General features: G+C 38.8%; 1 protein-coding gene across 1 annotated transcript in view; it reads right to left on the reverse strand.

Moving 5' to 3' along the window:
* Nucleotides 1-7,123: 7,123 nt before the first annotated feature.
* The window catches only part of LOC126176593 (platelet glycoprotein V-like), a 55,494-nt gene continuing 49,306 nt past the window's right edge, over nt 7,124-13,311 (reverse strand). The window contains exon 4 of the mRNA XM_049923757.1: nt 7,124-9,881. Within this exon, the coding sequence (XP_049779714.1) occupies nt 9,567-9,881 (315 nt within the window). The 3' untranslated portion in view covers nt 7,124-9,566. The remainder of the gene's footprint in view (nt 9,882-13,311) is intronic.

The raw sequence follows: 13,311 nt of genomic DNA on the forward strand, positions 1-13,311 counted from the left end.
GTTTTGTATTAAATATTTTCTATGTTGATATAAAATTGTCAACAATCTGTATTCTGTATATTGTCCGCAATTGTGCAAATCTCTGTTATGTTTCTATGCAACGTAGGATGAAAGAGATCTATTCTGTATTAAATATAATGGAATAACCATTTGGGCAGATTAAAACAAACATTTGCTTAATATTTCTAACTGGAGATTACTTTTCTAAAACAAGAGACTGTTGGTAGCCGTGCTGCCGTGTCGACGCAGGAATGAAACGAGGGTCGTCTAATTTGACAAACTAATCCGGTTGTTCTGGAATTTGAAGACTTAATATGAAGTGGAATCTATTTTGAAAGACATAGAAGAGAGGAGTTGGCAAGTGGGTTGCTGAATCAAGTCGGTTTGGTGAAGTTGAAACGCGATTCACTGTGATGCATCATTAAGCAGCTGTCGGACTGTTCCGTTAGTAAAGAGTTCCCACTTCGATAACTTTGATTTCCCCTCCGGAGTGAGTGTCTCTTCAGACACCATGAAATTAATGGACAGCGTGACAGATGAAGGAATTATAAGCCAAAATAATTCCTTGAAAAACTGAAGTGCTGCTTCAGTTACACGTAAAACTTAAAATTATTTTGCCTGATAACAAAACATCTCGTACCGACAATATTTAATACGTGTTATTTTCTTGCTTTAGCCAACTGCTAAAGACAGAAAGGTTGGTAGGCTATCTCTCATACTTTTAATGCTATTTGGCAAATGCCCAAAGACTTTTGTCACTAAGTAATTTACCCCTTTCTGTGTCAAAGTCAGATTTATCTCAGAATAGTGAAATTCATCCTTTCTTCTAACGTTATTGATGTGCACTTTGCTGTTATTTTTGAACTGGGATGGGTTATTAAGAACAAATTTCATAAGTGAACATATGTAATGAGAAAGTAGTGTGAATATGCAGAGTCCCTTAAATAAACATGTGGAAGGTTACCTTCGGTGGGCTCCAGCTGCTATTCTGATCATACGCTTTTGTGCAATGAATACTCTTCCCTTTAATGATGAATTACCCCAAAATATGTTGCCAAATGACTGCAGTGTATGAAAAAAGTCACAGTAGGCTAATTTACTGATATGTTTATCACCAAAATTGCAATAAACCTAATAGGATAAGGAGCTGAACATAATCAATTCAGCATATCATCACTGTGTTTCTTTCAATTCCATTTCTCATCAATGCACACACAGGAAAATTTTGAATATTCTGCCCCAACAATAGACTTCTCTTCAAAGTCTGTATCTATCAATGAAGTAATTCCATTTACTGTACAGAACTGTATATACTCTCAAAATTTTGTGCGCATCGATTTGCAGAGAATGATTCAATAATTTTGTGAAAGACATTATTTACAATTTACTGACCAAATTCTTGTTTGTTGGGTGTGATTACTGTACTTGTATTATCAGCATAAAAGACTAGCCTCGCAACCTAAAGAATGTATAGTGGCAAGCTGATTATATATATTAAGAACAATAAGAGGCCTAGGACTGAATCCTGTAGCACACCATTTTTGATACCTCCCTAGCTAGAGGACAATGCTGATTTTTTCATACTATCTGTACTGTACACATAAAACTTATGCATCCTTCCTGTTGAATAAGAATTAAACTATTTGTGCACTGTCCCACTCATACCACAATACTTAAGCTAATATAGAAGAATCTCATGATTCACATAGTCACAAGCCTTTGAGAGATCACAAAATATACCAATGGGTGATGTATGATTATTCACAGCATTTGATATTTGATCAGGGAAAGCATATATAACAAGTTCTCTTAAAAGGCTTTCTGAGAAAAAAAGTTGCATTTTTCCCAGTACTTCGTTTTTATGAATATGCGTACCTACTCAGGAATATATTATTTTTTCAACAATTTTGGATAAAGCCGTTAGAAGTGAGATTTGATGGTAGTTGTTAGCATCGGACATATCACTTTATTATGCAATGGTTTAACTATAGAGTATTTCAGTCTACCTAGATACATTCTGTGTTTCAGTGAGATACTACCTATGTGCCTGAGAACCTGACTTAAATGTTGCAGACAAGATTTTAGTACTCTGTTGGAAATGCCACCAACTCCATGCGAGACTCTACTTTAGAATGAACTTATTGTTTTCCTGATTTCAGTAGGAGAGGTGTGACGAATTTAAATTTTATCAAATTTCATAGATATTAGCCCTTCCATTACAGCCTTGCATTTTCTAACGAGTAGCTGGATCCTACTTTAACTACAAGACTTAAAAATGACTATTACTCATTTCTACTTATGAATTTTCGTTAAAGAATTTTTCACTGAGTTCGACAGAAATATAGTATCTCTGTGTTCTTGGTTGCTGTGTTTTCCTTTTAACAATATACCAAATTCTTACAATTTTACTATGAGATGCAAATCTCAGACATAATGGACATTCTTCTGGATACTTAAATATTTTTTCTTAATGTAGTGCGATGGTAACACAAGGATTTAGTTACCAGGTTTTAAAATGTAAGACATTTCCAGGGGTAGATGTGGACTGAATGGATAAATGACTAAACCAGAGGTTGTACAGAGTTTCAGGGAGAGCATAAGGGAACAATTGACAAGAATGGGGGAAAGAAATACAGTAGAAGAAGAAGGGGTAGCTTTGAGGGATGAAATAGTGAAGGCAGCAGAATATCAAGTAGGTAAAAAGACGAAGGATAGTAGAAATCCTTGGGTAAGAGAAGAAACGTAAAATTAAATTGATGAAAGGAGAAAATATAAAAATGCAGTAAATGAAGCAGGAAAAATTGAGACACACGTCTCAAAAATGAGAACGACCGGAAGTGCAAAATGGCTAAGCAGGGATGGCTAGGAAAAAAATGTGAGGAATTAGAGGCTTATCTCACTAGGGGTAAGATAGATACTGCCTACAGGAAAATTATAGAGACCTTTGGAGAAAAGAGAACCACTTGTATGAATATCAAGAGCTCAGATGGAAACCCAGTTCTAAGCACAGAAGGGAAAGCAGAAAGGTGGAAGGAGTATATAGAGAGTCTATACTAGGGCGATGTACTTGAGGACAATATTATGGAAATGTAAGAGGATGTGGATGCAGATGAAATGGGAGATACGATAGTGCGTGAAGCGTTTGACAGAGCACTGAAAGACCTGAGTCGAAACAAGACCCCGGGAGTAGACAACATTCCATTAGAACTACTGACAGCCTTGGGAGAGCACGTCCTGACAAAACTCAACCATCTGGTGAGCAAGATGTATGAGACAGGCGAAATACCCTCAGACTTCAAGAAGAATATAATAATTCCAATCCTAAAGAAAGCAGGTGCTGACAGACGTGAATTTACGGAACTATCAGATTGATAAGTCACAGCTGCAAAATACTAACACTAATTCTTTACAGACGAATGGAAAAACTGGTAGAAGCTGACCTCGGGGAAGATCAGTTTGGATTCCGTAGAAATATTGCAACACGTGAGGCAGTACTGACCCTACGACTAATCATAGAAGCTAGATTAAGTAAAGGCCAAACTACGTTTCTAGGATTTGTAGACTTAGAGAAAGCTTTTGACAATGTTGACTGGAATACTCTTTTTCAAATTCAGAAGGTAGCAGAGTTCAAATACAGGGAACGAAAGGCTATTTACAATTTGTACAGAAACCAGATGGCAGTTATAAGAGTCGAGGGATATGAAAGGGAAGCAGTGGTTGGGAAGGGAGTGAGAGAGGGTTGTAGACTCTCCCCGATGTTATTCAATCTGTATATTGAGCAAGCAATAAAGGAAACAAAAGAAAAGTTCGCAGTAGTTATTAAAATCCATGGAGAAGAAATAAAGGCTTTGAGGTTCGCCGATGACATTGCAATTCTGTCAGACAGCAAAGAATTTAGAAGAGCAGTTGAACGGCCTCGATAGTGTCTTGAAAGCCGGATATAAGATGAACATTAACAAAAGCAAAACGATGATAATGGAATGTAGTCGAATTAAGTCGGGTGATGTTGAGGGAATTATATTAGGAAATGAGACACTTAAAGGAGTTTTGCTATTTGGGGAGAAAAATAACTGATAATGGTCGAAGTGAAGATGACATAAAATGTAGACTGGCAATGGCAAGGAAAGCGTTCTGAAGAAGAGAAATTTGTTAACATCGAGTATAGATGTAAGTGTCAGGAAGTCGTTTCTGAAAGTATTTGGATGGAGCGTAGCCATGTATGGAGGTGAAACATGGACGATAACTAGTTTGTACAAGAAGAGAATAGAACCTTTAGAAATGTGGTGCTACAGAATAATGCTGAAGATTAGATTGGTAGATCATATAACTAATAAGTAGGTATTGAATAGGATTGGGGAGAAGAGAAGTTTGTGGCACAACTTGACTAGGAGAAGGGATCGGTTGGTAGGGCATGTTCTGAGGCATCAAGGGATCACCAATTTAGTATTAGAGGGAAGCGTGGAGGGTAAAAATCGTAGAGGGAGACTGAGATGAATACACTAAACAGATTCAGAAGGATGTAGGCTGCAGTAGGTACTGGGAGATGAAGAAGCTTGCAAAGGATAGAGTAGCATGGAGAGCTGCACCAAACCAGTCTCAGGACTGGAGACCACAGCAACAACAGTGAGATAGTTTGTATGGTGTTTAAAAGTTTCTCGATCATTGCTCCTCCTAGCTGTAAGAAACATTTACCTTTTCTGTTTAAAAGGTGTCTTTATATCTTTAATAATCCAGTGATATTTAGATGATTTGTTACAATTAGGTTGCACCTCTGTCTTAGGGAAACTGTTTTCAAATACACTCACAAATATATCATTAAATATGTAAATTAAATTTAAATCATCAATGAGTCTCTTAGACCTCATCCCATTCTTTCTGTTTCAAGGGTTCCCTAACATGTGCAATTGTTAAATCGATTGTTGAAAACATTATTTTGCTTTTCTGTATGGTTCTATGTCATATACTGTAAGCAGCTATGTATCGTGATCAAACAGACCATTCTTAACAGGAAAAATTCTTATTTGTTTTAATTATACCTGGACTACAAAAACCTTTCATTAAAAAAATATGAAGACAAGCGCATTGCTTCAATAGAAAGAGATTCATATTATCACTAAAAACGTTTTAACAAGACAGCATAACTGCTATTAAACAAACTAGCTTTTGTGAGTGAGGCTATGTAAACATTTAAGATGCAGGTGCATTAGGTAACAACACATACTATCGACTACAAGATACCGCACAAGCAGCTTTTTTTCACAATACAGGCTTATATCATTCTCAGACATATTCACTGAATCCAAATCAACACTATAACATTCCAAGTTCAAATTAGTCACAGAGCTTCAAGCTTTTTCTGACGTTGTATCTGGAGCATGGAAACAATGCAACAAATGCTTTATGTGATAATTAGAATTTCAGAATATATTACTTCGACAATGTTACACAGAACAAAAAATTGCTTACCAGATTTATGGTTAATTTATCCGTGTCTCAATCAACTGTTTAAATTTAGCAAGAAGTGCTATTTACTTTTCTGTTTACTATTACTTACAGTGGTGCGCATGTGTGATCTCTGTCTCTATCTGTCTGTCTCTCTCTCTCTCTCTCTCTCTCTCTCTCTCTCTCTGTCTCTCACACTCAGAGTGCGTACGTGTGTGTGCGTACTTGTGTGTTTGTGTGCGTGTGTGTGTTTGTTTATCAGTGTGTGTGTGTTCGTGTATGTGTTTGGAAGACAATCTGTTATACGGAGTGTCTACCACTGTACTGACGTCAATCAAATTCTTTTAAAGGCATATGCATGTGTAGAAAAAATATGTAACAACTTTCGATACAACAAGTAACTACTAACATTTGAGTTCTCAATAACAATAGTAATGCGTTTTTTAAAGAAAATAAATGTTGTTATGTATATTAAAACATTTATCAAACTTGCCCACTACAACAAAAGCTGTTAGAATGGATTATCTGCAAAACACAAAGTACCAATATGTGTTCCTCAGCAGTTACTTACTGTGTTCAGTACACTTAAGTGAATCAGAGAAATGAGTTTCCGTCTACAGCACATCACGTGAAACGTATTCCTTACGGGAAAAGAGATCTGCTATATATCCAAATCGTTGTGCAAGCAATAGGAGTTATTCGTTTCCATGTATCAAGGAATATTCTGATCTCCGATGTGAGAGCAAACAGTAAGAGAAATGAGATTTTCTTATAATAGATATGGATGAAACTTTGTGAAACAGTCAAGTAAGGTAATTTTTTTTCAACGTATAGCTTTGTGATGGTAGTTTGTCTCTAGGGCACTTTTCCATCCCAAGGACAAGAGAGTGCCCTGAAACTCCGTCCGCTCCTCCTCCCTTATGACAAGGCCGTTGGCAGAATGCAGGTGACCCCCTATGGCGGAAGCCTTCGGAGGCCAAAGTTGATTATTAATCAAAATGTAAGCGGTGGTGGGTCTCGAACCCAGGACTAAGAACGTTTTGATTCCTAATGGGATATGCTATCCCCAGACTGCTGATGTATTGCGAAAAAAGATTGATTTCGTAATGCCTCTCGTTAACACAGGAATCTGCATCTGCTCATCTGTGGAAAACTGGTATCATTCATTCACGGTAATCAGTTCTGGCGAATTCGATTCGAGGAAACTTTTTTATCATGTTACTATTTATCGTTTTGAGGTTTTTATAACTATGCTAAAAATTATATTCACCTTCAATACACTTTGAGTCCCTTTCTTACGAGACTCAATCGTCTAGGCGGAATACCTACTGTTCTGATTCATTAGGATCCATATCACTGTGTACAAGCAACGGAAGTTGTTTAAAAGTTGATGGCTTCAGCACAATAACACACAATAATCGTTTAAGTCATTCTTTTTCATTTCTGGCATGCAAGATATGTGATTTAGTACCGAAGCAGAACTTACTTTTAGAAAGTTTTTCATGCAGCAGAAACCAAAATTGGACTACCCAGATCCAGGTTATGAATATTACACTACAGAGGTGAATGTGACTTAAAGATATAGATTGTCATTATATCCAGATTTTTTTGTGTCTTTTAAACCGTATACTTTTGACATCTGATTTTAAATGGATGGAAAATTTAAATAATGCTCCTGTAATATAGTTATTAAAATTTATTAGAAAGCTTAACAAAAGAGAAGTGCTACTGATGACATTGATTTTTCGTACAAAGTTTATTTTGTATGGAATTTTAGAAAGCAGTTGCGACCTATTGTTATACAAAGATGGAGCTGAAATTTGGCACACTGCATGTACGTTTTAGCTTTCCCCCGGGATTTTTACATCTACATGGCATTTCTTGCTGATCAAAGAATGATAAATGGTTCAGAGAATCATATCTAATATCCTCTACCTGTTTCATTCTACGCTTTGCAGGTACGTACACTGAGGAATCTTATTTTGAAGGACTGCTCCTCTTCTCTATAATCCGTTTTCGTGTCATAATCCACGATTCTGCAATATCCTGTTTTCGACAAGGAAAAGACTTTTGCCTCATGCACATATTCAAGTCACGACTTGGTTACAGTTACAGCCACATGAATTGCCTGAGTATACATGCGCTGTGTCCACTTTCGTAAGTGAATAAATAATAAATAAATTAAAATCAAAAGTTATACTTGTCAGCATCCCCTATGCCGTTGTTGTACTGTTTCACAAACTAGCTTTCAGAACATTAAAGTAGAATTTGTTCTTCTTATCCCAACATCTTAAGGTATCCTTGCTTCCAACGCTTTTGAGGTTTCAGCCGGCAGTCAAAGACCTGTTGTCAAACCAATTTGTGAGGATTACATCATCATCATTGCTGATAACCCGCATAAATCCATGTGGTTCATTTTTCTTTACACGTGCGTTAGTATGCCAGCCGGAGTGGCCGTGCGGTTCTAGGCGCTACAGTCTAGCACCGAGCGACCGCTACGGTCGCAGGTTCGAATCCTGCCTCGGGCATGGATGTGTGTGTGATATCTTTAGGTTAGTTAGGTTTAATTAGTTCTAAGTTCTAGGCGACTGATGACCTTTAGAAGGTAAGTCGCATAGTGCTCAGAGCCACTTGCCTCAGTATATCAAAATCAAGTTCTTTGCTGGCAGTCAGTGAGGAAAAATGTCAGCACTTTCCAGTTCTTACTATTTTCCTGAATTTCTAAAATCTCTTTCAAACTTTTCTTTTCTTTACAGTTTCTGGTAACGACTGAAGTGGTTCCAAGTAATTAGTAACACCAAAGTATTTTAAAAATGATAGCCAACACTTAGAACTAGCACAAAAACAAATCGTGAACTGTCTTAGGAAACCAAAAGTGAGGGTGGTTATAGAAACTTTGTCCTATGTCAATAACTTCCACTAACGTATGACTGTGGTACCTTAAGTTCACTGAACACTTGAAATAAAATGTGTACAATTCTGGAAGCTAAGTAGTTACACTTAGCCAGAAACTTAGCACTGTTGACAGTTTGTGCATGTTGTAAAAGTTGAAAGATGGGTCAACAGATGCTGAATTGAAGAGACCCTCCAGAATAAAATACGCTATACCCAGTGACTTACAAAGCTTTTAGAATATGTGTATCGACTGAAAATAAAATCGTCCCCTACGATGGACGTATGCATCAAAAAGTTTAAGAAGAAAACAACGTATGCTCCTTCGAAACTGTTCTGTTTCTCAACTGTAGATTAAAAATAATATCGACCACGCAACAATTTGGTAATGAATATGTTATTAGAGGTGTTACGAACGTGCTTTCGCAGATATGACGAACAGCTTAGCCATCGAGTTTAATGTGGCGATTTAAACAATCTGTAGCTCTATTTTTCTTAAGCACTAGGCATTGTTAACAACTGAAGTCATTTTAACTGCTAGGAAAACAACTGGCTTGAGTTCTTTAAATAATATAATCTGTTTTCTGATTATTGTCTACACAGCTACTAACTCATCAATTTCATTACCACAGAAAACAATGTGATTTAAAAGAAATCCAATTAAATTTGGCCTACAGTATCCTCTATCTGAAGTTAAATAGTTTTATATAAAATTAAATGTGTACAATACTAAGACGAATTGAGAAATGACAGCAAATTTGAAACAATTATAATCTTATTAGTCTCATAAAAAGAACAAATTTTGAAATAGGGAGCAGCAAATAAAATACATAGCATTCTTTCTCGGTAAAAATTGTAGTTTTGTGATGGTAATGCAAGTAGCTAGGGTCTGTTTCCCAAACACAAATGGGATTTATCACAGCAGGAGAGAGTTATATACTAATAAATAATCGTATCAAACATTCTGGAAAATTCTGTAAGTTCGCAGTTTCATCTACCGGCCTAGTCTGCTGAGGCAGTACTTGATACCTAACCACATCCGTCACAATCACCTTACTTTGCGTCTGATATACTCCATCTCTCTAACGCTGATCATTATGGAGCACCACGTGGTCTTGTGCGCTCCTTCTCGGTCACTTTTTGCCTCTGGGATAAGAGTGTAGGGAGTTGTCCTCAGACTCCTGGATTGCAAATCACTTAAGTGTAACAGTGATGGCTGTTGTGGTGGTTTTTCAAGCGATCTCAGCGACCAGAAGGCTAGACTTATCGACAGCCTTCCTCCGGTGACGGCGCACGGTGAAGAAGGCGCCAACGGCTGCTATGGTGCAGCAGATGACCACCACGGCCACCACGACGATGGTGACTGTGTTTGTGCCGGTTGCAGCTGGAGGGTGGCCGCGGTGTGGCGCGCGGACTGCAGGTGGCATGGTACTGTTTTGGGGCGCGCAGTCCAGTCCCGAGACCACGTGCACCACATGCCGCTCCCGCACAGCTCGCGGGCCATCGCAAGTCAGCTGCTGGTCCAGGGAGTCGTGCGTCCGCAGTAGCTGCAAGGTACCAGCAAACTGTTAGCTAAATATTTGGTTCTACGACACACATTGAGCGACTACTAGAAGACAGTAGGAACGTATCTGTTACACGTGGTGACCACTCTCTTACAGTGTCGTCGATCCGGCGAGGGGGGGGGGGCAGCGTGGAGGGGGGCATATCTCGGATGAAGCTGAAGGTAAGTGATACTGCCGCTCTTAATTATACAAGCGAATGAAACTTCCTGACAGATCAGAACCGTGGGCCTGATCGAGACTCGAACTCGATCTCGGAACCTTAACCTTTCGCTGGCAAGTGGTAGAACACCTGCCCGCGAAAAGCAAAGGTCCCAAGTTCGAGTCTCGGTCCGGTACATAGTTCTGATCTGCCAGGTTGTTTCTTATCAGCGCACACTCCACTGCAGAAAGAAAATTTCATTCTGTATACATCCGAATGTTTGCTGTGTATATCAACGTCGATAAGGCGAGTTTGCAGGGCCTATGCGGTCAAATCTTTATCTCCATCTCTGGACCAACCAAGATAGCAATCTGAAATTTTTTCAAGAAAGTTAACCTTTCTATTTCTGTCGACTGAAGCAGAATTAAGAAAGAAGATACAAATGAGCCATATATATTTTAAATTATGCCATTTTTATACTGAATATTTCTCCATCGAACCCACTAAGTTCACACTTATTCAAGTCAACACAATGATTGTGCTTTAGTAGGTAGAGTATGTGATTGTAAAACAGGTCACAAAGTTTTACGTAGCTATCAAAATTAGTTTTCGATATAGAGGTACATAAAATAGAAAAAACATGCTTGAGAAAATCAGGTTTAAAGTTTAAAATGATACATATCCACTCATATACTTAAATTAAGGCTCAAAGGCACCCTGAATCATGGTTAGCATCATCATCTTTGTCATTCACCATGTGTAAAATATTCTTCCTTTTGGTTCAACTTGCTTCTTTCGTCCTTTTTTCGACTGCACGCTGTGCACATTACAAATCTTGCCTTTTCTAATAACTTCAACCACTTTACAGTATTATAGCCGGGGGTTATGTTAAGTTGTTCTAGAACTCTATACCTCCATGTTTACGTCATTAAATATTAATACAGGTTCACTAACTGCCAGTTTCATTGCACGTAACCCCAAAGTATGAATGGTCTTATCTGAAAAGGGCAATCACAGAAGTAGGTACGTGTAACAGAAGGAATACTTCAATTAATCAGTGAAAGAATGAAGTACAAATATTTCCATGGAAATTCAGGAACACAGAAATACAAGTCACTCAGGAATGAAATAGATAGAAAGTGCAAGAAGCTAAGGTGAAATGGCTACATGAAAAACGTGAAAAATTAAAAAAAGTAATGACTAACCGAAGCGTATATAAAGGTCAAAACAACCTTCGGTAAAATTAAAGGGGACGGTGGTAACACTAGTAACGCAATGGAAATTCCACAGTTAAATGCAAAACAGAGAGCAGATAGTACACTGAAGGGTGGGGGGGGGGGGCATTTGCGTGATGACGTGATAGAATAAGAAACAGGAGTCCCTAGGAAAGAGACAGGGGGTACAGTATTAGAATCAGAATATAATAGAGCATTGGAAGACTGAAAATGAAATAAGGCAGTTGGAATAGAAAACATTGCATTAGAAATTCAAAATCACTGAGGGTAGTGGTAACAAGAGGATTAATCACTTTGCTGCGTAGAATGTGACTGGTGGAAAAACATCATCCACACATTTTCCGATGATTTCAAGAGCCGACAAGTGCGAGAACTAACGCACAGTCAGTTTAACTGCTCATGCATCCAAGTTTCTGATAAGAATGATGTACAGAAGAATGAAAAAGTAAATTGAAGATGTGTTGGATGTTAGACGTCGAGCAGCTAGTTTTAGGACAGGTAAAGTCATCAGAGGTGTGGTTCTGATGTTTAGATTGATAACGGAAGCAAGACTAAAGAAAAATAATGTCACATTCACAGGGTTTGTCGGCCAGGAAAAAGCGTTGGACAATGTAAAATGGTGCAAGACGCTCGAAATCTTGAGGATAATAGGGGTACGCTGTAGGGATAAACGAATAATATAGATTACTGGCTGATCAAAAAGTCAGTATAAATTAGAAAACCGAATAAATCACGGAATAATGTAGATAGAGAGGTACAAATTGACACACAAGCTTGGAATGACATGGGGTTTTATTATAACAAAAAAAATACAAATATTCAAAAAACGTCCGACAGATGGCGCTTCATCTGATCAGAATAACAATAATTAGCATAACAAAGTAAGACAAAGCAAAGACGATGTTCTGTACAGGAAATACTCATTATGTCCACCATCATTCCTCAACAATACCTGTAGTCGTGGAATAATGTTGTGAACAGCACTCTAAAGCATGTCCGGAGTTATGGTGAGGCACTGGCGTTGGATGTTGTCTTTCAGCATCCCTAGATATGTCGGTCGAACACGATACACTTGCGACTTCTGGTAACCGCAAAGCCAATAATCGCACGGACTGAGGTCTGGGGAACTGAGAGGCCAAGCATGACGAAAATGGCGGCTGAGCACACAATCCTCACCAAACGACGCGCGCTAGAGATCTTTCACGCTACTAGCAATATGGAGTGGAGCGCCATCCTGCTTAAACATCGTACGTTCCAGCAGGTGTTTATCAACCAGGCTGGAGATGATGCGATTCTGTAACATATCGGCGTACCTCTCAACCGTCACGGTAGCAGTTACAAAACCAGAATCAAGCATTTCCTCTCAGAAAAAAAGGCCCGATAACGGTAGATGTGGAAAATCCAACCCAAACCGTGACTTTCTCGTCGTACAATGGAGTTTCCACGACAGTTTTAGGATTTTCGGTAGCACAAATTCTGCAGTTGTGGGCGTGGACAGACCCTCGGAGCGTGAAATGAGCTTCCTCGGTCCACAACACGTTACTCAACCAATCGTCATCTTCCGCCATCTTTTGAAACGCCCACACCGCAAATGCCCTCCGCTTCACTAAATCGCCTCAGTCCGAACCAAACAGTACTGTATGGAATGCCGGTGCGACGTGCGACTGCACGAGCGCTGACTTCCCCGTGCATAGGCGAACCCGCTGCAGTCTCCATTTCTTCCTGAACTGTCTCAGCAGCATTACGCCATGTACTCGGTCGGCCACTACGGGTGTCTATCGTCTAAACAACCCGTGGCTTCGAACTTCCAAATAATTCTCGCCACAGCTGCATTTGTCAAAGGACCTTTACCCCTTAGAATCCCCTTCCTATGGCGATAGGATCGTAAGGCTCAACTAGCACATTCCCCATTCTGATAATACAGCTTCACTAAACGCGACTTTTCAAGTAAACGTCATCATGCTGCGACTGCTGGCGCATCTGATTCTCTCTCTCATTACAGCTCGTTTTATACACGATTGTCATGTGCAGTCACTGA

This window comes from Schistocerca cancellata, chromosome 1 (assembly GCF_023864275.1).
Source record: "Schistocerca cancellata isolate TAMUIC-IGC-003103 chromosome 1, iqSchCanc2.1, whole genome shotgun sequence".
NCBI lineage: Eukaryota > Metazoa > Arthropoda > Insecta > Orthoptera > Acrididae > Schistocerca > Schistocerca cancellata.